We start from the raw sequence: 25,824 nt of genomic DNA on the forward strand, positions 1-25,824 counted from the left end.
AAAGCATGGATAGCCTATAAAAATTCCTGTTAAGGCCAGACATTTGAAAAGGTGAGGCTTGGGGGGGGGGGGCGTGGCATGAAGAAAAAGGGTTGACAAGTTCAAAGCTAGCCTGGCCAACTTAGCAGGACCCTATCTCAAAGTGAGGTAGGACCTAACTCAGTGGTAGAGTGCTTGCCTAGCATGCTCAGGGCCTTGAGATCAATCCCAAGTACCACCATCCCACAAAAATAAATAAATAAATAAATAAATAAATAAATAAATAGGGGGGGGGGAGAAAGGAAAGAAAGAAAGAAAGAAAAGAAAGAAAGAAAGAAAGAAAAATTCCTCTTAAAATTTGTAGAATACCAAAAGTGGGAAGTTTGTTTTAGGGTGTCAGAGACTGTGGTAGAATTATTTAAAATGTGATAAAATGAATCATTTTGTATTGATTTAGACAGATGACTGAAGATAAAACATAACTTTTTGTCTGTTACTTCTTAGAAATTCATTTCCTTAAGTAATGATTTATATTCCATGGTATTTAAATTTCCAATGAAATTTCAGCATGTTTGTGTTTTCAGTTGTATTAAATTAGTTTCTTTTTTTTTTTTTTTTTTTTCCTTTCAGAGAGCATTAGGTATTCAAAAGTCCACAGTAGTTGAATTCGGCAGTAAAGATGTCTCTGAAATTAACAGTGAGCAAGATAAAGAAAATTCGTTAATCAAAAGTGAACCAAGAAGAATTAAAATATTTGATGGAGGGCAAGTACAAAGTTTACTTCTTAAATGTACATTTAAACTTACTTTTTAAATGTACATTTTTATGTGAATTAGGAGTACCAATTTTATTTAAATGTTGTATGGTTTGGGGGATTATAAAAGAACCTATTTGGCAAGATAATATTAACACCATTTGGATGGAGAAAATGATGACCAGAAACATTGGAGGGACTCAAAGATAGCTGTGAACTAAAATTTCACAGCAAGCCCTCATTTCACACTGACTTACAGTAAGGAATGAATTGGAGCAGTCTGCTCTGAGACAGATGAACATTTTGTTATTTCATTGATGTCTTTTATGTATGTTAATATGAGAAAAACATTGCAAAAATCAATTATAGTTATAGTGAAGTCCAGAAGTATTTCAGTTCTTAGAGTTACTGTGATTGAATTTAGCAGCAAAGAAAACTTTTAAGCAAGTATCTTAAGATGAAGAAAATGTTTTGAAGTTAGACATAATATTGAATACATTTATTTGATTGGAATAAGCTTTTAGAACAGTATGTTAATAAGAAAAATTAGAATATTCTGTTACTGACCTTTGTGTATATTTTTTATATGCTGAGTATAAAAGTTGTGGGGTTTTTTGTAAATAGAATTTTAATCATGAATTTTTTGCAAACACATAGTGTTCAATATAATCTTTCTCTTCATATTAGATATAAATCAAATGAAGAGTATGTGTATGTCCGAGGCAGGGGAAGAGGAAAGTACATTTGTGAAGAATGTGGAATACGGTGTAAGAAACCCAGCATGTTAAAGAAACACATACGAACCCATACAGACGTTCGCCCTTATCACTGCACTTACTGTAACTTCTCCTTTAAGACAAAAGGTATGGGCTATCCATTGCTTCAAGGTCCTATTTGTATGCATTTACATAGGTGAAGAAGATGGCTTTACATATTCTTTAAAGGGTACCATACAGTAGCTTAAATTAACTGAATTACATCTTGTCAGCATTGCAGTTTTCTTTATGTTTCCAGAACCTTTGGGGAAAAAAGCTAATTACATATTTTTAGAAAATACATATATAACATTTAAAAGGAACAACTGCCTTTTTTAGATTTTATTCCCCAAACTGCAATTAGACGACATGATGACTAATAGATTTTCAAAAATACTTACTTTGGGCTGAAGAAGAAAAAGGAGGTCTTTATGATTACAAGTAAATTCATTTGAGTCCTCAAAGCTTAGAGATTTAAAATAATGACAGTAAACTATTGTAATCATTCCACCCATGTTTTATCATCTAATTTTAGATGTACATAGATATGTTTTTCTGTTAACATTTTTTTAACCCGAACACTGTTGTTCAGATTTCTTTAACATTTCTATTTATTGTTTACAAGAAGATCTCGGAACTAGTTATTACAATTATATTTGGCATCCTTTCTTTTATATGTTTTTATTTAACTGATAGGCCAGTATTATAAAGTAATTTTGCCCTGCGTAAGATTTTTATTATACATAATGGATATGCTACTGTAAAGTATTTGTTTTCTTCATTGGGCTCCTTTTATATAAATCATCATATCAGGATTTGTTATTTGAGTGTTTAATTTTATGTGCTTCTCTTCTTTTTTTTTTTTTATTGGTACTGGGTATCGAACTCATGACCACCTGCTTGCAAGGCAGGTGCTTATGCTGCTGAGCTGAATCCCCAGCCCCATTATGTGCTTCTCTTTAAAAAGTAAGACTCTCCAGCAAACATATAATCATGCAAATATGTAAGAAAAAAAATCTGAAAATGTACATTATAGAAACTTTTTAATGTTTTTGAGTTAGCATTGACTTTTTTCTGTCATATTAGTTGAATTCATAGATACTTTATAAAAATTTATCAACTAGCAAAACCTATTTTTTGGCTAGTATTTGTTGATATTTAAAGTTATTACATGTAACAACTAAACAGCTTCAAATAGTTCTCTTAAAATGCTAATAGTATCTGAAACAATGATGGAAAACAAAGTGTTCTTTACAGATAGCTTTGAATTTTTCTGGTGTCCCAATTGTCAGAGGGGTGGGAGGAATACTCTTGCTCTTCAGTAGTGATGTGGGCCTCCTGGAGACAGACGCCATTTGAGGGTGATTTCCTCAGTCCTCAATCAGAGCTCTGGTAGGAGCTCAGATGCCTTAAGCTGATGTCTTCCTTTCCACTGGTTTTGACCCTGTGCTCAAAGAAATAGCTATTAATTTCCAATATAAGAACAGAAACCCATTCAGAAGACCAAATAGCATTACTAGTGTAAGATTTACTGAGTGCAGAATAATGTTACCAATTATAAGAAGAAAAAAAAAGGCATGAGAAAATGACTAGTTTTCCATAGAATGAAGCAAAGGATTTAGGGTATTTCGGAAATTTTATTCCTAAAAGAAAGGAAGAACAAGCTGGTGGTGGAAAACCAGATGAAACTATGGAGATGTCTTGGTAAGGAGGAATATTTTGAGTCCCTATGTATTAATCTTAGTCTAATAAAACAGCATCGTGCAAGATTTTATACAGATGTTTACTAAATGGCTAGCAAAGCTTACTGACCTCTGAAAAGTGAGCCTCATCCTTTGACAGTGTCGATGCTGTATGTACTGCCTATCTGAACTCGTGTTACATTTTTTGTTTTGTCAGATAAGTCATGAATTACTTTTTGTTTTCTGTTTTGTGGAGACAGGGTCACACTATGAAATCCAGGCTGGCCTTGAACTCAGTGTAGCCCAGTCTGGCCTCACATTCAGTGATCTTCCTGCCTCAACCTCCCTGGTGCTGAGATTACAGGTGTGCACATCATGCATAGCCGAAATTACATGATAAATATTTATTTGACAAGACTATCATAGCTAAGTGGGTTGATAAAAAAATTTGCAAGTTCATGTTTTTCCCTGTATTTACCAAGATAGCTCTCATTTTTGAGAGCTTTCAAAAGTCTAACCTTTTGTAAATTTATGTCAAGGAAATCTCAAGACAGTTTTTAAACATAGCTAACTAAATAATATTAGACCTATTTTTGTTTTTAATTAGGTTGTAGAGTTTACCCAATTTCATTTAGTTTGTTACGCTTTTCAACTAGCTGTACTTCTCATTGAATGCATCTGAGGATGAGCAGAAGCCACAGTGTGCTATGTAGATGTGGCCAGCAAAGATAGCAAAGTCCTAGGGCAGGAGTGGTCCATAGTGCTAACATTTGATGCATGTGATGATGCATACAAATCTGTAGCTCACCGCATGTCCTCTTTAGTTTATTTCCTGAGTGGGTTTTCAAAATAATTGTAATAGATTTATTTTAATGATTTTGCTTTAAAGACCAGTCAGCACAAAATATGCAATGAGGTTGTGTCTCTGTAGGATGTAGACCATTTTCTGTTACGTTACAGAAAGCTGGATAATTCAGAAACAAAACCTTTCAATGTGTCCAAAGGGTTTAGGTGCGTGTTTATTAAATGTATCAGAAAACTTACCTGTTACATCAGTCCGTTAATATATAAGATTATTGTTAGGGGATAGTTGCATTTAAATATACTTTTTCATCCTTAAATGCAAATTTATTTTAAATTATTTCAGTTGATTTATAATAAACGATAGCTCAAATTATAAGCAAATATGCTTATTAAAAACATCCCAGATTTGCCTAGTTACATATTAACTTCTTAGCAGATAACCTGTATTGGCCTATTTAGGGAACAAAAGTATTTTGAAAAGAAACTATTAGTGGACCTTTTAATTTGATTTATAATATTGTTTTTGCCCTGAAAGCATTTTGACTTAGAAGTGGAAATGTCAGCCACGTTAGTGGCTAAACTATTTTTTTAAACTTTATTAATATGAAAAATTAGAACCTCTTAGAGAATAATAAAATTTGTGTACACTACCAGTACTCATTGTCTTAGTAGGTGTTAATGTTTTGCTATATTTGCTGCATGATTTAAATATATTTACTGTAAATGTCAAAAACCTATTTAAGCTAGGTAGTGTTTCCAAAATCACAGAGGTCAGTGTCTGATGGGACCAAGATGCTTGTGGTCCAGCCAGCCTCTCACTGCCACAGATCCCTGAGCATTCAGCTCTAGGATGCTGTGTGGTAGGTTGACAAGAACCTACTATCTGGTGCTAAAATCAGCTTACACAAGTGTGGTCTGTGTTATAGACTCAGTGCATTTGTCAAGAAATTGGAACTGTAAATAAGCAATCATTGTGGGCTTTTGCTACTACAAGTCCACAATTTGGACTGATGATTTAAATACTTTTTATTTTTCTAAAGGCTATGTTTAAACTACTAATTCACCCTTGCTCCTTGAAAGAGATGATTTGACCTTGTTGGCAGTGTTTTCTCTACAAAAGATGCTTGGTGTCCTTAGAAGAATCTGATTTGTCCCCTTGCATTTGTGATCATGGGGGGCAGGTAGACGGTGGTTCCCAGTGACCTTGGTTACACTTGCAGAGACTGCTGTATCAACTGCTGGAGAAACATCTCAGACACATGTTAACAGATGTCCAGCCTGTACCTGAAGTGAAATTCTTAAGCAGAATTCTTTCTCCCTTTCCATGTGTATACATACAGAAGTGCTGCTTAGAATATGTTTAAATGATCCAATGTAGTTTATCATAGACTCAAAAACCTTTCCCCACCATTTCAAAAATTTAAAAAGCAGATTCCCAGGTAGAAGAAATAAAACAGTCAAAAGCAGGGTAGTAAGCACATACTTTTAAAAACCTAAAAATCCATAAGGAATGAAAGCCAGATTTATACATGTAGATCTGGGGTTTTAGTGCCTGTTCTAAGATGCAGTCTGAGGAACCTGAATTAAACTTGGCCCTCACTTTCCTTGGCATTGTGTCCTGTGGGGAAATAAAATTTCTGCTTAAAAGCAGAACCCTTTACCTATGCCATCCAAACAGACAGGTGGCAACAACGTGTTTTGAAACCACCAAAACTATTAAGTTACCAGGCAAAAGCAATTGGGAGACTGCAGTGAAAGATGTTCCTACAACCCGTTTCCGTAGGACTGCATGGAAAATGATCTGGCTGAAAATCGCTTACAGTGAAAACTAAAACGCGTACAAGGATACAAACGACTGTGAGAGCCAGTGGACACAGCTGGGGGAGAATTCCCAGTCCAGGAACTACAGCACAGAGCTCTCTGAAAGGGGCTTTATGTGTACCATGTTCTGAGAAATAAGGAAAAAGGAATGAAAGCCTGGAGGCCAAAGTAGACACAAAGTTCAGGAGGCTGATTTGGAAAAGACACACTGTTACTAGTAATGAACAGAGTTGTTGCAGTCTGTAGTTATCAATGTCTTCTTGTATCCAGATTTAGTCACTGCAGTTGCTGAACCATAGTCAGTGCTTTTGCTTTATGGAGGAATGGAATTTGCCAGTGTTAAGCTAATAGCAAAATGTTACTATGTAAGCTTAGTAAACCTTCTTTTTTCCTTAAGGAAACCTGACAAAACACATGAAGTCCAAGGCACATAGCAAGAAATGTGTGGATTTAGGTGTGTCTGTGGCTTTAATAGATGAACAAGATACAGAAGAATCAGGTAAGGCTTTATAGCGTATTTTTCATAAACGCTGTTTACGATGTACTGTTTGTATTGCATCCATAACCTCCTACTCAGTTTCCCCACCTTGAACTTTTGTCCATCCTTCCTACCAATCCACACTGATGTCAAATTAATCTGTGTTGCTCCATGGAAAATCAAAAGGTTTTCATTGATTCCCAGCTGTGTACCAAACACATATGAACCACGCAACCTCTAATTGCAGTCCTTCACTGTCTGCCACCTGCCTGATTCTTTACCCTTCTAATTTCCTGTTCTTACCCACGCTGATGCTTGAATTTCCTGCTTACATAACAGCGCGTCTGCTCTCCACCTTAAGTCAGCCCTCCTTAAATCACCTCTCCCACTCTCCACCTGCTGTGTTCTTCTGGTATGCTCTTTCCCTTAAAGTGTAGTGTAGAGCCATCCTGGCCCTGGCTCTTGTCCCTTCCACACACTTGCGGAAGCAGTTGCTCCTGTTGGAGTTTACTCTCTGAATGCATTCAGTCCCGCTCTACCTCTGTTTTGTGATTACCTACGCGTTTCCTTATCTCTCCACCAGGGTATACAGTGCAGCATGAGCTGGATCAGCCATGCCCTGGCCTCTGCCTGGCTGGCAGCTCAGCGCAGCCTGTGCATCACTTGGGCTGCATCAGTATTTGTGAAAGAAAACATTTGTTTGCTGAAAGAAATGACAGAAACATTTATTTTGAAAAATTACCTGGTTGATTTTTTTTTTAAGTGCTAGCTCAACATACAAAAATACTTGTCTCTGACCAATTTGGAGGGAAATTAAATCTGATCTTTTGTTCTGTATAATCAAAGAATGGAATTATTTATTTGTAAAAATAAGAAATATACAGAACTATCTACAAAGAGAACTTTAAGAAATACTCTGTTGCATTTTAAAACTGCTTGTATTTAATATTTACCTGCCTCCTGCATTTTTCTTAATTTTTGTTGTCTTGTATAATGAAAATTTCTAAAGAGAAAATGAAGCCATCATGAAACATAAAGGTTACTGTATCAACTCTTTCAATACTGTCTGATAAATAATAAAAGATTAAATGAATCAGCCCAAATTTTTATGTCTAAATATTCAGGAGAAGTGACTCATTTCTTGTTGCCCAAGTAGTAAGAGCAATTCAAATGTAGCAAGCTAGAAAAAGTATGTGAAGAGTTTTCCACTGACTAGGAAAGTTAAAAGATGTAGGTACAACACTAATGTCTAAAAAATGTAGCTGTAAAAGACAGTGCTATTATAAAAAAAAACTGTTATGTTTACTTCATCTTTAAGATGAATCTTATAAAAATCAACTAATGAACCCATGTATAGATTCCTCTTAATTATTAGAATAAGCAATACTTATATTCTAAATTTCCATAGGAGGAGTGAGTGTGGTTTCCCTTAATTATCATGCATTGTTTAAACTGGCTGACTGGTCATGTCCTGTTTTTCATCTCATTACCAAAGCAGTGTTAGAAGCTGCTTGTAGATTACGATGGTACCTCTGTTCACGAATTCAATTCTTTCCATGATTCTGGTCACAGAATTTATACTATGATTATGGGTGCAACCAAATTGTAAAATCATGAAACATATTCTGTGACCAGAACTGTGGAAAGAATTAAGTTTGTGACCCAAGGTACCACTGTATACATCAAAACTGATAGGCAAGGATTAAGTATTATAATAAAACAAGATTGTTTCGCCCCCCTTTTTAGTGTAATGTTATAAATTACTGTATTTACTTGTGCTCAAAGTTTCCCATTTTTTATCAAGTGGTAAAATCTAACAAATTTAAAATCTGGGGAGCCTTACAGTTCTTTTTTTATGTCAACAAAATGCCCTCCTCTCTTTTGCTTTACTATAGGCTTGTAGTAAGACATAATTATCCAGATGTTTCAAAAAAATACTCTTTTAGTTTCTTCTTATTTTTTGTGCTTTTAAAAAGTATTTGAAAAAACAAAAAGAGAATAAGAAAATAATAGTATTTGAGGCTGGGGATTTAGCTCAGTGGTGTAAGTATCTTCCTGAAAAGCACAAGTCATGAGTTTGAACCCTGGTACCAATAAATAAATAAATAAATAAATAGTATTTTGAGTTTTCCAAAATACAAAAGGATGTAAAGGATCATATAACATGTACTCATGTGTTCACGCCAGAACTGATGATTATAAGAATTCTGTCATGAGGCGTTATGTACAGGGTACAGCTTTGCTCATCCCTATTCTGGCCATAGTTCCCCTGCTTGCAGACACTGAGGATTTCCCTTCACTTCATTTAACACCCTTGTGTACTCTCATGAGCTATGAGCCTTGTTATAATTTTATTATAATTTGCATAAACAGTACCACTTTGTAGGCATTTTACATTGCTTCCCAGAAGAGACTTGCCATTTCTCCAACCTCCTTAACACTGTCAGAATTTTAAGTTTTGGCCACTTTGATAGATGATAATTTGTCATCTTTATTTGTGGGTTCTTAATTACTAAAGTCAAATTTCATTGTTCTTTCAAAAGAATTTTTACTCCATTATACTGATGATACTTTAGAGACATGGAATTTTGTTTAGCAGTTTTGGTTGATCTGTGTTTGTGAGTGTGGGAAGCCAGACTCCTACAGGAAGTAGCCAGGTGCCTGGAGAATGTATCCTGTCCCTCGAGGGTCCCCCTCTTGTGGCCAGACACTAGCCCAGCGTTTGCTGTTGTCTCTCCTTTGCTGGCTCCTTCATCTCCCATCCTTGACACATGAGCCATGGCTCTGCTCTCTCCTGTCACTGTTCTTTCCTATCTCAGCGATGGCCAACCTTTCAGTGATGTAAAGAGCCCGCTGTAGCACGCATACCATAGATTTACCACCACTACCTTAGGTCACCTCCAGTCCTGTGACACAGAATGCCAGTCCGGTGCGGATGATACCCCATTCTCTCCATTCACTCCAGACTTACCTTCTTATCAGCTCTGTTTGAATGGGTGTTCCAAACGCCTAAATTGCCCTTCACCTCAAAGAAGTGCACTTCCCTTCTAGTCCTCTCCTAGACTTGCACTTGCTTGACCGGAAGGCTTGACGTCATCCATGCTCCTTTTTTCTCATTTTGCCTTTAATACACCCAATAGCACTGCTTAGCGCTTCCTTCACACTGCTGTTACCCCTGTCAGGTGAATTCAGCAGGTGATCTCTGCTGAATCACTTCTCATAGCTCCTGGCTGCTCTCTGTGACATGCCCGGGCCTCTCCTCGGCCATTTCCCACACCGCAGCCACAGGGTCTTCTGAAAGCTAGGGCAGTCCCTGGCTCGCTCCTCCCACAGCTTCTGTTCAGAGGGCTCCTTGCCTCCCCACCACAGTTGTTCTGAGACTCCTTCCCACTCCTTCCTCCTTGCTCACTCAGCGATAGCCACTCAGCCTCCTCTGAACACATCCAGCAGGCTTCTGGCTCAGGCCCTTTGCACCTCTTCCTCCAGGCCCAGGCAGCTTAGCTCAGCAGGCCTGCCACGCTCTACTTGGAGGTCCCCTTCTCAGTGGGGCTCCTGAAGCCCCCAGATACGGGGACGAAACCGTCCATGCGCTTCCTATTGGCCTTACATATGCCTCTTACCTCAGTGTTTTATTTTTCTTTCTTGCACATAATTGCAACAAGATATGTGTATTTTTTAACTCTACTCCTAACTGGTAGAAAGTAAATTACAAAAGACAAAAATTTGGTATTGCTCATTGCCCTAGGAGTCAGTCTGCCTAGGATACAATATGTAGTGAACAGTTGTTACTAAATTGACAACTATGAAAATAATGCTATGTAATTTATAGTAAATAATTCAATATTATCATCTGTAGGATTTGATAAAAAAATTTCCTTTAACTTCCATCTCAAAAATTGAATGGTGGTTAAAGCAAATACCATTTTCTATAAATGATGTTTGTTGTATCCTCAGAACTGATACAAGTATTATTAAGTCGGGTGTTAATTTGCTGTCTACTGGCCCTTGGTTGGGTCAAAATGCTGGAGTATGACTCAGATTTTTGAATGTTCTGTTTCTTATCCTCTATAAATAACAGATTTACAATGATCTGTCCTACTTTTCAGTAGCTCTAGAAAAGCAGTTTGTTCTCTTTCTGACTGACTGACTGACTGACTGACTTTTCACTTGGACATATTTTTATCCTGTGTGGGACTCCTGTCTTCCCAAAAGCACCTGGCCCATGACTGTGCTGCCTCGGAGTGACCCCAAATGCACAGGATGCATCAAGCATGGCCAGGCTGGTACAGAAGGAGGATTAAGAAGGGACTGTTTTTCCTTCACTGTGTTATTGAAAGGGTCTTGATGAGAGGAGCGGGTGAGGGAGGGCATGCTTCCTAGACCAGACAGGATGTGTAGGTGAAAAGGTGGGCAGGTCCCTATCCCTGAAGGAGCTGGTGACAGCAGGCTGCTGTACAGGGAGCTGGGGGGAAGTGCTTGTTCTGGATTTACGTTTTCTTGCTCATTGACTCTGATACAGTGAGTCGTTCTGCTCTTGTAGTTGATTCTGATTCTAATTTTTGCAAGCTTTGATGATTGAAAACCATTCCTCCCCCGTCCTCAGCAAAACCAAAAAATTTAATTAAATAGCAAAAAACCCAAATATATATATCTATATATATCTATATATATAGATATATATATATGTATGACATGTGATTGTCTTCCACTAGTGCTTACTTGGCTCATACTCAGTATTATAACTTCATCTGACAGCTAAAATAGCCATCCAGATCCAAGGATCACGCAGAGCCATGAGAAAACATACGTATCTACAATAACAAAGATGAACTCATTTTTGCTTCCTCATCAGGGAAATAAAAGCCTGTATACTCATATGATTTTACTTAGGGAACACTCAAAATGTCACCGAGTTGCTGTATAAAAGCAAGAGGTAATCATGAAACACCCTCAGAGGAAGTCTCAAATTGGATATTTTGATTTTTAAGTCCTGTTCCTCTTGACAGTTGTGGTAGGTTCAGTTCCTGTGTTACCCCTGTTTACTTCTTTGATGGATGGTAGGATTATGGAGTCTAAAGACAATACCAAACTCTGAAGTGTTCATGTTTGACCGAGAGTTCTACAGTGCCTAGAAAGACTGGACCAGTGTTAACATAAAAACTAGGATTATATTAACAGTGAATTTGACAACATATGCCTTTGACCCTGAGAGTTATTCTCCCTGGTAACACTGACCTGTTGGAATGACAGATAAAACTGATACAGGAAAATGGTCTTGGGATTGAAAAGGCATTTAATGTGGGGATGCCTCGTCACTGTCCTCTGCAGTAAGGCAGAGAGCACTCTGGGCCTTCGCCTGTGGCACAGAGTTTATCCCTGGTGATGTAGACATTGGCTTCTGCTGGACCTCACAGTGGCAAAGCTTGAATTTGAGGGTGAGTCCACAAAACCTTGCTTAGTATCACATCCGCTTTTTGCTGCTGAAATACTTTTTGATGATGAAGACCACCAAAATAATGAGCAAAATCAAGCTACAAACAAGGATTCCAAAATAGAGTCTGTCAGTGATCACCCATCAGTTTTGTGCTGGAAACATAGGCTGCTAAATGTCCAATAAGCCAAGTTTGTGTCCTTTAAAATCACAAAACGAATTCTAGGAAAAGCAGAGTGAAGGGTGTGGGAAGTATTCAGAGAAAGAAAAGCTTCTGTCTAAGAGGGATGGGAGGGCTTCTGGAGTAGGTGGGCCTGGAAACCATTCTTTCTTGTATATAATTGATTAGCATCTCCATTCTTGATAGTTAACAGTTTGTATGTATAATGTTTGTATCTTTGATTAAGAATCTTTAAAAATCTTTTGTATCAACTAAATTCATTTAAAGCCTCTTAAGTATATTTGACTTTTATCCCAGATTATTTTATTTTCTCAAATGTTCTGGAACCATGCAGACAAAAGATAATAGAGCTTTTAATCTGTGGCCTTGGAATTTTATTTTTGAGGTTTGTTTCATTGCAAGTGCTATTACTGTATTTTATTATAGGAATTTAGACAACCATGGCTACAAGAAGTATGATTTCTTTAAGTGAATAATTCTGTTCAGTAATAACATCAGACCCATTCTGATTGGATGAAAGTTTTTATAAACAAAATACTTCATGGCTTCACTGTCTCTCCTTATCCACCAGATGGAGTTTTAACAGTTTGAGTGGAAAGGCTAACATGATGTTTCCCTGTGGCATCCATTTTTGTAGGTATACATAAAAGACTAATTTGGAAATCTCCCTCTTCATTTTTCAGAGAGCATTGTTTTCCCTGAGATTCATTTTTGCTTTAAACTAGCATCTCTACAATATTGAAAATTTCTTCACTCTGGACTGTGTAAAAGATAAAGCATTGACTTGGCCCAATTTTGATGTATCTGTTTTAAAATTTCCCTTACCACTTCCATGAAGAAGTTGGAAAGATAGCAGCATGGGTTGTAGAGTGTTTCTTTTTGCTGTTGATTTTATTTTCTGAGGGAAAATGTGAATTTTTAGACAGATATCAGGAGTAGGTGAAGTGGCTGAAAAATTATGAAGGAAAATAGCTATTTTCAGGTGCTGTGGTTTTGGGCACACCTCCACTGCTGGAGTCAAAGCAGCAGCAGAGCTGCAGACCTAGCGGAGTGCTGTGTCCCCAGTCAGCAAGGCCAGGTCCTCTCATGGCAGTAGTCCTTCTGAGCCTGCTACCATCCATGTCTTCTGTCAATCCTGAGTCCTGGGCAACAGTTTCTCCACTTATTGGACATACTGCATGAAGCTGAATGAGAGTATACGTGGTGGTGGTTAATGTAAGGTTGGTTAGCACAGAACTTTCTGTCTTGTCTCTTTAACGGTGAACAGCTCTGTCTAGTGCTTTTGTGGTACCAGGGAATCTCGATATTATTTCCTGCATTCTTGGTCTGACATTAATCTGACATGAGCCCACTGCAGGAGCACACCAGAGCAACCCCAGCAGAGGCTATGCACTGCCAGCGTCTGCTCTGGAAACTCAGTGGAAGTGGGCCCGGCTCTCATTTCCACTCTCCAGGCAGTGTGGATGGTGGATTCCCAGAGGCCTTTTGTGGCCTCACACTGGTGGCTTGCCCCATGAAAATCTGAAATAACCCAGGGAGTTCTTCATTCTATTCTGTACATTTCCCTAAATTGAGGTGAAACTTGCCATTTAATCAGGGGACAGATTGTAGGTACCCACCGTATAATACAGGGATTATAGAAAAACGGCTTGATTCAGGAGCTGCATGTCTTTCCAGAAACTGGTCTTGGACAGTGTGAAAATTTGGGACATCAAGTCTTCTCTGTTTAGTAAAATGCTATGTACCTGTAGTCCCACTGGGGAAGAAGCTAAGACAGAACAATTGACTGAGCTTGAGTTCAAGGCCAAGTGTGGGCAATGCAGAGGGACTTCATTAAAAAAAAAAAGTTCTTCCAAATTTGTTATCCACACTTCAGACTACCAACAGGACAGTATCAGGGCAGTAGTGGAGCCCACAAACTGCTCTTCAAGGACTCCTAGACTCAGCACACTTTAATGGCAGTCACATAGACCTGCACAGTTAATGCGTATAGCCTCAGCAGCCATGCAGGAACTGACCACATATTAAATCTTGCTTATAGATGTGCTGGAAATAGAATAAATCCTCAACAAACAAAAGGGTATAGTTTGGGAGACTTGATTCTAAACCAAGACTACAGAGACTATGGAATAGCACGTGGAGACTGAAGGACAATGTTTGTAGGTTTATGGGACACAGTTGGGATGTTGCTCATTTAATTGATGTTTTCTATAGAACAGACACAGTAACCACCAAGAAATTTCTCTGAGCTTAAATCATGAAGCAAAAATTTTTAAGCCTTGACAGGCCAAACTGCTTCCACAAAGCTTGCCGGCATGCTGTCAATTTAAACAGCATCACCGTGTGGTAATATCTTGATTGCTTGTGGTTTACTGGGAAAAGTTTAGATTTTTTTAAATAGATGTTTGTTTTTAGTTATTCCTTGACATCTGCTTTGTTTTGCTTTTCACTCAGGGTTTTTTGCAGATTTATTTTGATTTCAGTGTCTCTTTTCCTGGCATTGTCTTCAGTCTTTTCCTTTTTTCTATGGATCCTAAATGCATCTTCTTTGCTGCCAGCACCATTATGTCCCCAGTGCTTCTCATCAGCCTCGTGTGCATGTTTGCAGCTGATAAACGATGATCATCCAAAGTTGACGTGGACGTACTAAGTCGAAGGCCCGAGGTCCTTGATCTGTTTTTTCTTTACTACCTGTAACAAAAGCGGGTCATGTGGTTACCTGTCTCATCCTTTACCACATGAATTCTGATTCTCTTCCTCAGTGGAGTAGCTTTGAGAGACATTTATGTTGGATCTGATAGGCTCACACATTTTTGTGAGCCAGCCATTAAATTTTGAACATTTGATACTTAAGAGAAGCTTCTGCTTGGTTTAAAATTGGCAACTCTAGTTGTAATTATAATTTATGCCTTCAAAAAGTCTCATCGTTCCAGCCCTACTACACATTGCCTTGTATTTCACATACAAAGTTATACAGCCTCAGGAGTCTTTTCCAGGTATTCTCAGGGTATTAGCAGACACATTCTAGTTTCCCCCTTTTCTGTCAAAAATCATGCTGCCAGCTATTTGCTTTTTCTCCTTTGATCAAAAGAAGATTTTTGTCAACAGAATGCTGGACTTCAATGCAAGGAATGTTAATTTGTACCCTCAGCTGCAAACTGGGGGTGCATGTAATGTGGCAGAGTGCAGTGGGAAGCATCATTCTTGTTGGGACTTTAAGCCCTGAATGATAATAACGTGTGAAATGGTACTCTATCACAGGTCTTAAAAACTGCATTGGATATACCCTTAAAAATAATTCTAAGTGAATTTTAGAAAAATACTAGGAATAACAGCCATCTTTCTAAATAAAACATAGAACTTGTCATTAGTGAATAGGGCTGGGTGGACAGCGGGCCACCCTACTGCTTCCAGAGGCCACGCGCTTGTCTGTGCCTCCTGCTTCTCCAGCAGGTGTCACTGTCTGGCAGTGATGGAAGGCCGGGTTATAGTTCATCCCACTTGTGAAATATCTTGAGGGAAGTCTTTTGATGTAAGTTTATGGGAACAGGCATTTATGTAGAAATGTTACTGCATAGCTTGAGTTGCAACTTTTCTTTTCCCCCACAAGTTGCAATTCACACACACAAAGGAATTGAATTTTGTTTACTATTGGAAACTTTTATATGAGTAGGGAATGTGCCTGGGAGGGCATAAGTGAACAATTAAGGGATTTTGTGAATTTGTTAAGCCACCATTGATTTCTTATGTGTGTTTTAGAGTCTCCAAAACTGTGGAAAGATCCTGATACTGAGTGTATCCTGTCCTAGGGCAGGAGTCTGTATTGTACACACCAGAAGAAATCACTTGCAAAGGCAGGGTATCTTACTAGAATCAGAACAGGATTTCTAAATCCGTAACAGCTTGAGTTTATTCCTATCTTTGATGGTTTCTGGTTATATAAACTTTCTAGCTTCCTTCCATGAGATGTCTTTGCTGTGAACTCTGTCAGTGGACACTGGATTGGCCCAAACATGGTAGTATGGTATAGACCTCAACCAACTTTTTATGTGGTGGGCCACATGGAAAAGTTTAGGTGTGGCAGGCCACACATTCTCTGTCCTGTCCAGTAAGCTTGTGATCATAGCATAGTAGATAAAACGCATCTATGGCAGCTTGTAGACAGGTGAGCCTGCCTGTGTTGAGACAGAACTTTATTCACAAAAACAGATGTTGAACCACACATAGCCAGTGACCATTGTCCACTCCTAATGTGACAGGTCCTCGAGGCAGGTCATAGCTCATACTTAAGCTAGGGAATGGATGCTAGAAGATAAGCAACATCACCTAGTGAGTTTTTGGAGTACTTATCAAGTCCTTCTCATCCTCCCTAACATCAATCAGGGACAGGTGCTTTGCTGCCTTTGCACACTACTGATTCAGTGTCAGTGATCTTCTCTGAAGGCAGAGGCACAGAGACCCAGTAAGTAATATACATGGATTTTTATTAGTAGGAATCCATATGGAGTGCAAAGTTGTGCTGCTTTGTGCTGTCATATTTAAAAAAGATGCCGTCATTTCAGCCTCATTTCTTTTGCACCACTAAGTCAGACCTCTTTGACAAATATGTAGTCATCCATTGTTCAAATATTAGTTTCCTTGACAGTGGCCTTGCCCTCTGCATGACAGCTCGGCATTCAAAAAGAAAATCACTGTACTCTTTTTCACCTCAAGGAAAAAAGTCCCAGCCCCCCCTGAGCCCTCTGCAATCTACTGGCAGATGGTTCTGTCCAGGAGGAAAGTCCAGCACCTGCTGCTAATCTAGATTGGACTTGGTGTGATAAAGGCAAATCCAGGTTAAATCAGAGCTGGGCAGTTCCCTATTCTCCGCTCTGGTAGTGTATAGTATCATGTTAGAATTCTTCATGTAAACTGCATACACTGAAAAGAAGTATATATACTTCTTTTAAAAGTATGTACTTGTGTATATACTTTAAAAGTATATACACAAATGTAAATTTATATATAATTCTTCAAATTCTATGGTTATTATAGAATGCAGTGTATTTGTGAATTACTAGTTTACATTCTCCTTGGTGATGCATTTTGTGTGTTTTCTTTGTAATCACATAATTATATGAAGCTTTTAACATCTGTACCTATGCACACTGAACTATTTCTGTTTACAAAAAGCTAGATTGTTGACTATTAATTCATTATTACCTTCTTTCAAACCATGCTATAGTAAGATTTTTTAAAATATAACTGAGTGTGAAATGTTCAGCACACAAATATGGGTTTTAATCTTAGCTCTGATGCTTATGAGCTCAACACTAAAAATAATTACATTTTTAATGTTAAAGAAATAATTCTTGTAGGAGAATCAAATCCTTAATTAGTCCTTTAGTTATGATCAAGAGATAGGTACTAGTTTATGGATAGTGCTAAGCTAAATTCTTTGACTTGGACCAGAGTGAGGCTATTCTATCATGATGTGTACAACTAAATAAGAAATGCAAAAAGTTAAGTTCAAAATGAGAGCACTTTGAGGTAGTAAACATTTAAAGCCTGTGTCTAGGTTAGGTAGATTTAAGATAAATTCCGTGTTTCTGAATTAACCAATAGAACAGTTAGAATTGACTTCAAGAGTTGATGGCTTTTCATTAAAATGAAAAGTGTTTGCGGCGATAATGGAGAGGTAGATATTGTGAAAAAGTAAACTACTGTATTGGCCTTGAGAAAATAATATCAAGACCTGGAGAACTGATGAATAGTTTTTATAAGCTATTTTTCAGAAGATAAGTTTCCTCATATGGAAACATCACAGTAGTGGAATAGAGTTCTATTGTTTTCTTTGCCCAGCTTTCCATCTTTTTGGCCTCTTGCCCAACTGCAGAACACCCGTCAGCCTTAGAAGCCAGCTTCACCCTACCAGTGCTGACTGAAGTACAGAGTCTGGTGACATTTCACCAGATTTCCCCTGCACTGGTCTCTGTTCTGTCTCAGGGTTCCATGCTGCATGTGGGTGCATTTGTGTCTGCTGGGTCTGCAGTATGTTCCTGTCTTGTCTGTCTTTCCAGACCTAGACAGAGTATTGAGGCTATTTTGAAGACCTTCTTCACTTTTGGCTCTTATGAAGTATTCTTATGATGAGGTTGAGGTGGTGATACTAGGATGGGTGCCCCTGGCCTGTGTCCTTTCCCAAGTGCATCACATCAGGGTGCCAGTGGCAGGTTGTATGACTATAGGACTTATAGGACTATAGGACTAATAGTCTGTAGGACTGTTACAAACTTAGTATTTTTCCTTTTGTACCATCAAATCTTTGTGGAGAAATACTTTGAGACCATGCAAGTATCCTGTTTATACATTGATGGGTCATGTCTATGGTACTACTATAGTGTTTTGATTTATTAATTGACATATTTCTGTAATGAAAGATTACCATCTTGGTTACTTTTCTCTCATTACTGAGACAAAGTATCTGAGGTCCAAAGTGAAGGAAGAAAAGGTTTATTTAGCATACAGTTTGTGGAAGTTTCAGTCCATAATCAGCTGGCTTCAAGGCCTAGCAGAGGAGCACCAGTTCATGGAGGAGGAAGACAGCCAAAGCAGCAAGAACAAAAAGGAAAGAGCAGAAGAGCAAGCCTCTTTTTCTCCCTCATGTTGTATGCAGGCTACCTGCCCCAGGTGGGTGTAGCACTCACACCCATAATCCTAGCATTAGACCACAAATCAGTCACAAACTCCAGAAGCCTGCTTCCATGACTGCATGCAGCTTCAGGCGGACATTGAGACACAAACATAGCATTTGGCCATGGGCCCTCAAAGATTCTTGTACATCCGTTTATACAAAAGGCATTTTAATGTTACTGTTTCTCCATTCATTCATTGCCGTGAGTATGGGCTCAGACTATACATTTTATTCCTTGGGTTATAATCTAGTACTATTAATGTATATTGGGTAGCTCGGGTTCCAGTGTTGGCCGTGGCCATTGAGAGCATTTTGGGCTCTGTTCTTGAGTCCATTTTTAAAGCAGTTCCTTACTTTCTGATACTTTTAAGATGTTCCAGCCTTGCAATTGGCCATTTCTCTTGAGGACTCCTGCCTCTTTTAACAGGAGAATGACATTTAGAACCCAAAATTCAGAACGGAGACAGGTATGCACATTGTTACTCACTTGTCACTGCTTCTGATCCCTCAAATTGGACAGACCTAGCAAACGTTGGTAGGCAGGTGGGCACACACATGTGTGCTATGTACACGTAAACTTTGAACAGCACCACAAAGTTTATTCTGGCCCTCTCCATTCCCTGATGAGAAACCTGGTTGTCATCTACAGTTAGATACATTTGTTCAACCATACCAGTTTAGTTTCAGAAATCATTACCTATAACTCTGTAAGAAACAGATTTCCAGCTACAGTCCAACATGTATAGTCCTTTTTTGTCTTTAGCTTTCATAGTAGCCAGTGTAAGCTACCTAGGTTGTGACCCACACTTCCATCCATCTCTGTGTTTATGAGATTCACCTGGACTGGTCAGGGTTCTCTGTCCTTGTTTTTTCCACCTTACTTTCACCCTACATCCTGGTTTATTATGTATTTATTTAACATCACTCATTTACTGCATAAACTACTGTGGTTGTTGACAGAACCATGTAATTCTGTATCTGTCTGCACAGTTATGTCCAAGAACTTCTATCACCTGAAAATTCCTGTATGCCATTTTTTATAGAAAAAGCCAATCACCAATCTGTATTTCTGCCTATAGCAGTGCCTTTTCTGGAATGTTACAGAAAAGAGAAAAAAATACGTATATATACACACATACCCACATATACATGTACACACATACATATACACACCTTTGTAGTCTGATCTCTTTCATTTATGAAAATATGTGAAGGTTTATTCATATTGTCATGAACCAGGAGTTCATTCCTTTTCATTACTGAGTAGTGTTTCATTGCATTTATTTCATAGCCTGTTACTCACTGATCAGTTGAAAGATTCCTGAGTTCATTTCAGTTGGGGGCAGTAATGAACAAAATTCATTATTATTAATTTTTTATTGTAATGTAACTCAAATATATATTAATAAAGAGCATATAAAGAACTTCTAGAAAAGGAAAAAGATAAATTTGGAAACTATATATATACATATAAAAGATAAAATGACTACTACTAATTGTATTAGTTATTGGAAAAGAACAGTTAATACTCATATCTTTGGATCAGTTTTACATGTCTATATTTGTTAATCTAAGCAACCCTCTTGAAGGTAACAATATGCAATATTACAACCATTGTCAAATTCCTAACATCTTTTGAAACCTATACTGTTACTATATTTGATTTCTTGTTGGTATGTCTGTATTGCTTTTCATTTTTCTTTTCTGTGTCTTTTTAATCTTAAATAAAAAATAAAGAACTCTTCTGTGAAAAAATAAATTGCATAACCAAATGGTGGATACCAACCAATAATATACTGTGTATCATGACCTTTAAAATGGCCAAAATGTTCCTCAGCATACAAGCCACAAAAATTCCCTGTTACAAGGACAAAACCTGTTTTCAGTGAACAATAGAAACTGGTAATATAGTAAGTAAATTAGCATTTATCTTAAAATATTTTGAAACAACACACTAGATAATTTGGGGAGTTATTTGAACTTTTTCCTGCTTCCTATTTATCTTTCAGTGTGTGTGTGTATGAGAAGCTATGATATTTAAGCATGTGTATCTCATTTATTTCACTTAACATTTTTTTCTCGAGTTGCATCCATCTTCCTAAGAATGTATTATTTATCTTTCTTTATGGCAGAGTAGTACTCCACTATGTATTAAAACCACACTTATCTGTTCATCTGTTGATAGACATATATGCTCTTTGCAAGATATAGCTGTTATAAATTGTGCTTCTGTAAACACGGGTGTGCATATAGCCCTGTAATATGGTGAGTTTTACTCTTGGGAAGGAGGATAGAAGTGTCAAATGAGCTTTCTGTTTTTAATTTATTGAGGATTGTCCACACTGGTTTTCATAGTGGTTGCAGTTTACATTCCCACCAGCAATATAGAAGATTTTGTTATCCCGTCATCCTCACTAGTGTTTGCTGTTACTTGCATTTGATGGTATTTCAGTGTAGTTTTAATTTGCATTTCTGTAATGGCTAGCAGTGTCGAACATTTCTTCTCATGTTTATTGGCCACTTGTACTTCCTCTGAGAAGTGTCTTTTCATTTACTTATTTATGTATTTATTTATTTAAATTGTCTTTTTTGAAACAGAGTTTCAATGTGCAGTTCAGGCAGTCCTTGAACTCACTATGCAGCCCAGGCTGCCCTGAAACACTCAGAGCAGTCCTTCTGCTTCAGCCTCCGGAGTGCTGGGATCACAGGCATGTGCCACCTTGCCCAGGGTCTGTCTCTTCATTTTAGTTGCCTGGTTTGTGACTGGGTCTTTTATTCTGGAAGATCTATTTTTTTTTTAAGTTCTTTATATGTTCTAGATGTCTGAGGAATAGTAAAATTTTTTTCTCATTCTGTAAGTTGTCTCTTTGTTCTTTCTTTTTATGTGCAGAAGCTTTTTAATTTGTTGTGATCCTATTTGTTGACTCTCATTTCTTGGGCCATTGGAGTTCTTTTCAGAAAGTCCTTGCCTATGTTTAGAGCACTTGCAGAATTACCTACTTTATCTTCCAGCAGATTATTTCTTTTCTAACATTTAGGTCTTTGATCCATTTTTAATTTTACACTTAACTGTTAGCGTTCTGTTTGCCAGTATCTTGTTGAGGATTTTTGGCACCTATGTTCATTATAAAGGTTGTTCCCTACTTCTCTGTTTTGGTTGCGTCCTTGTCTGCTTTTGAGGTCAGGTTGATACTGGCTTCCAGGTATGAATTTGAGAGTAAGACTTTCATCTCCATTTCATTAAACACTTTGAGGAATGTTGGTGTTAGGTCTTGCCTGAGTTCCTTATAGAATTCAGCAGTTAATCCATCAGGCCTTGCTTTTCTTACTTGGTGGGGTTTTTTATTAGTACTTAAATTTCATTGCTGAGTATTAGATTATTCATGACTTGTAAAGTCCTCTTGGTTTGGTTTTGGTAATTCATTTATCTGACAATCTCCATTTCTTCATTCTCCAGTTTTTTGTCATATACATTTGTGAAGTAATTGCTATTAATTTTCTGATTTCAAAAGTGTCCATCATGATTTCACCAGTGTCATTTCTAATTCCTCTGATTTGTCTTCCCTTTTTTTTGTAACATTGACTAAGTGTTTGTCTGTTTAGTTTAAAAGAACCATTCTTTGATTCATTGATTCTTTATATTGCTTTTTTTAGTCTCCATTGATTTCTGATCTGCTTTTTATAATTTCTTTCCTTCTACAAGCCATGCATTTGGATTATTCTTGTTTTTCTAGAACCTTGAGGTACATAATTAGATTGTTTATTTGGGCTTTTTATGTTTCTCTTACTTGAGCATTACGGCTGTAAACTTCCCACATAGAACTGCTTTCGTTGTGTCCCATAAGTGCTAGTATGTTTTACTGGCATTATTAATTCTAGGAACAGTCTTATTTCTTACTGAATTTCTTCTGTGACCCAATGATTATTCAAGAGTGTATTGTTTAATTTCCATACATTTGCATAATTTCTGTGGTTTCTTTTACTGTTAATTTCCAGTTTCATTGCACTGTTATCTAATAATATGCAGGATAAATTTTTGATTCTTTCCATTTACTTAAGCATGCTTTGATAGCTAGTATCAGATATATTACCATGTGCTGCTGAAAAGAACCTGTATTCTGTTTTTTATAGTATCTGTTTTTAACAGATACTATAGATATCTGTTAAGTCCCTTTGTTTATAGCTCTGACTTTTTTTTTGTTGTTAACTTTTTGCTTAGTGGATCTATTTGTGATAGTGTGGTATTGAAATCTTCACTATAATTATATTGATGTTTATCTAATCTTTCAAGTCCATAGTTTGGTGCATATATGTTTAATACTGTTATCTCTTCCTGTTGAATAGTTCCATTAACCAATATGTAATGTCCTTCTTTGTCTCTTTTGATCAGCTTTGGTCTCAAGTCCACTTTGTCTGAAAATAGGATAGCTATTCCTGCTTATTTTCAGGTTCCTTTAATTTTTAGACAAATTTCTTTTTGAGTTAGATGTGTTTATTATGTACAGCATAACACTAGGCTTTTCTTCGTGATCCATTCAGCTGTTGTATGTCTATTGGTTGATGATTTAAGTCCATTCACATTAATAGCCATTGGTAGGTATTGACTTACTCATGTCATTGTATTGTGTATTTGTTACTGTTCTACTTTCTGTTGTACTTAATTGTGGTTCTACCTGATGCATTCATTTTGTTTGATCTTTTGACATTGTTAGCTTTATTGTCTCCAGTATATGAGAATTTTTGGAGTATTGGTTTGGTGGTCATGCATTTCTTTAGGTGCTCATCATGGAAATACCTTATTTCTTCATCAAATTTGAAAGATTATTTTGCAGGATATATTAATCTAGGTTGGAAGTAGTTTTCTTTTAGGACTTGGAACACTTCATTCCAAACTCTCCTTGCCCTTAAGATTTGTGTTGAGAGTCTGTTGTAACTCTTTCTTACAAGTTTTCCTTTATAGTGATTTTTCTCTTTAACAGCTTTCTGATCTGCTCTTTATAATTTCTTTATTCTATAAGTCATGCAGGATTCTATTCCTATGGTGAAACTATGGTATTTCAATTATTATGTGGCATGAAGTGATTTTATTTCTAATGATGGCTGTTCAGGACTCTATCTCTATATGCCTCCCTTATCTGTATATTAAATTCTTTATCCATGTCTGGAAAGTTTTCTGCTGTTAATTCTGTAAAAAGGTTTTTTTTATTTTTGAGCTGTCTTCTGATTTTTCATTTATTCCAATTGTTCTTATATTAGTCTTCATTGAGTCATCGAGCAGCTATTGACTCCATTTTTTATATTCTCTTGTTATTTTTAATGTATCTTTCATGAATTGATCACTAACCATAGCACTGTCTTCTGGATCTGACACTGGTCTCCCACTGGTTGTTTAAACCGTTGTTGTATTTGAGTTTCCATTCTCAAGTTTGATGCCTAAGAGTTGATTTTCTAGCTCACACAGGGGCATGTGTTTAGCTTTGAAAGAAGCTGTCACTTTTTCAAAGCAGCTATCCCAGCACCTATGTTCTCATCAGCAATGAATTGAAATTCTGCATTACTCTTTTACCTTTGAAAGTCCTTTTTAGTAGGCACAGAGCTATGGATTTGATTGTCGTTGTCACTGTTATTGTGTTTTTTGTTTGCAGCATTTTTATTTCATTCTGTTTTGTTAGTTTCCATCTCTCAGCTGAAAGATTACTTGCTACTCACTTTTCCCATAAACGCTTTGAACATATTAATCATAATTATTTAAAATTCTTTGTCATTTCTGATACTTATCATATTTGATTTTAGTTCTGATTGCTGTATCTCTTTGGAGTGTTTTCTTATCTTTTGTACACTTTATAATTTGTGGCAAAGCCGGACATGTTACATTTATACAAATCGTCTTTACTTGGATGGGCATCCACTTCTGCGAGTCTTTACTGTGGAGGCTGAGTTGGGCTGGTGCCATGGCTGCCTTCCCTGCACCAGATACTTCAGAGCCCTGCAGAGCGTGATGCCTGTGTTTGGAGAGGAGTTGGTTTACAACAATGATGTCTGTTCAGTATTCTCTTTTTAAGTCTTCCTTTGTCTGTGCCTGTGAAGAGGGCCTCTCTACATCTGCTGATCCTTTTCCCTTTCTCTTGCATTGCATGTCCTTCAGAACTCCTTAACCTGGCATTTGGTGGTAAAAAGGAACAGAGTGTACAGTCTCTGTTTGGACCAAGGCTCCTTCCTGTACATGCACCGTGTTCTTAGCACACTGAGCTGTGGCTGTCTCGGGTCTCCTACACATTCCCAGGCTCTGCTGTAGTCCTATACCCCCAGTATGACTTTTTCCAAATCTCTTGAAACACAAGGAGCTGAGTTGTTACTTGCTCCATTGCAGTCAGTTTTCACCAGGGTCCTGAGGATAGCAGTGTTTGGTGCTCTACCCCTCAAATGATGCTTTTATTTTCCTAGCTGGGAGGGAGGAGATGGATCCAGGTGAAGTTCTTGGCCTTTCACTTAAGGATGGTGCTCCTCTTCCCCAGATCTGCACCATAGCAGACCCTTCTTAGCACTCTTTCCCATGAATTCTGCTGTGATTTGTGACATGGGTCCACAGAGCCCCCCAAGGCTTCCTACCCTGAAAGCTCACACTTGGCTCTAACTGTTTTCCTCTGTCAGCTATTTTAACGGAACTCTGATCAGTAACAGGAAACTTCCTGCTGCATCTACCCCCAAGTGACACAAACATAAGACTATTTTCTACAGAAACTGTCTTTTATTTTAGATTATGGGCTGTTATGATCTTCTAGGACCTCAGTGTTTCAATGGATTTGGAAAAAGTCATATTGAAACTTAGGCTTAACCTTTTGTCCTCACAGTGGTAGTAGGTTTTAAGGTAAAGGCATCCAATTCTGGTTACACTGCAGCAAGACCAGCCTTCATTGGCACATGCTTTCCGCTCCGGAAACCTCATCTTTCCCCATCTCGTTCTATGTGCTCCTTCCTGCTTTCCCTTTTCAAAAGAAGATGCATCTTTTTAAAAAGCATCTGATCTGACATCCATACAGAAAATTTGAGTCAAATTGGAGAGGACTTTTGTAATTTTAGAATTTTAAACATCAGATCAGACACCAGCTAAGTGCCTGAGGAGTTTGGGAGTTCAGAATTGGCCAGAAATCACCCCTGTCCACCTCCAGCATGCACCCGCAGTGGGATTCCAGTTTCTTGATCGATATATTTATTTAATTATTCAACATTATAACAGTAGAATCTGGAAGCAACAGGGTTATAAAA

General features: G+C 37.6%; 1 protein-coding gene across 8 annotated transcripts in view; it reads left to right on the plus strand.

The window, feature by feature from the left end:
* Positions 1 to 25,824, plus strand: part of Hivep1 (HIVEP zinc finger 1) — a 149,539-nt gene that overhangs the window by 118,282 nt on the left and 5,433 nt on the right. For 7 of the 8 annotated variants that reach the window (XM_063259888.1, XM_063259886.1, XM_063259887.1 and 4 more), the window contains 3 exons: positions 610 to 743; positions 1,421 to 1,596; positions 6,193 to 6,294. In XM_063259888.1, coding sequence (XP_063115958.1) covers positions 610 to 743; positions 1,421 to 1,596; positions 6,193 to 6,294 — 412 coding nt within the window. Of the gene's footprint in view, positions 1 to 609; positions 744 to 1,420; positions 1,597 to 3,430; positions 5,700 to 6,192; positions 6,295 to 25,824 lie in introns of those variants that run through there. The other variant, XM_063259890.1, reaches the window with a different exon arrangement.

The sequence above is a fragment of the Cavia porcellus genome, unplaced genomic scaffold, assembly GCF_034190915.1.
Source record: "Cavia porcellus strain 051 isolate PalLab524CR breed Dunkin Hartley unplaced genomic scaffold, mCavPor4.1 scaffold_13, whole genome shotgun sequence".
NCBI classification, from domain to species: Eukaryota; Metazoa; Chordata; class Mammalia; order Rodentia; family Caviidae; genus Cavia; species Cavia porcellus.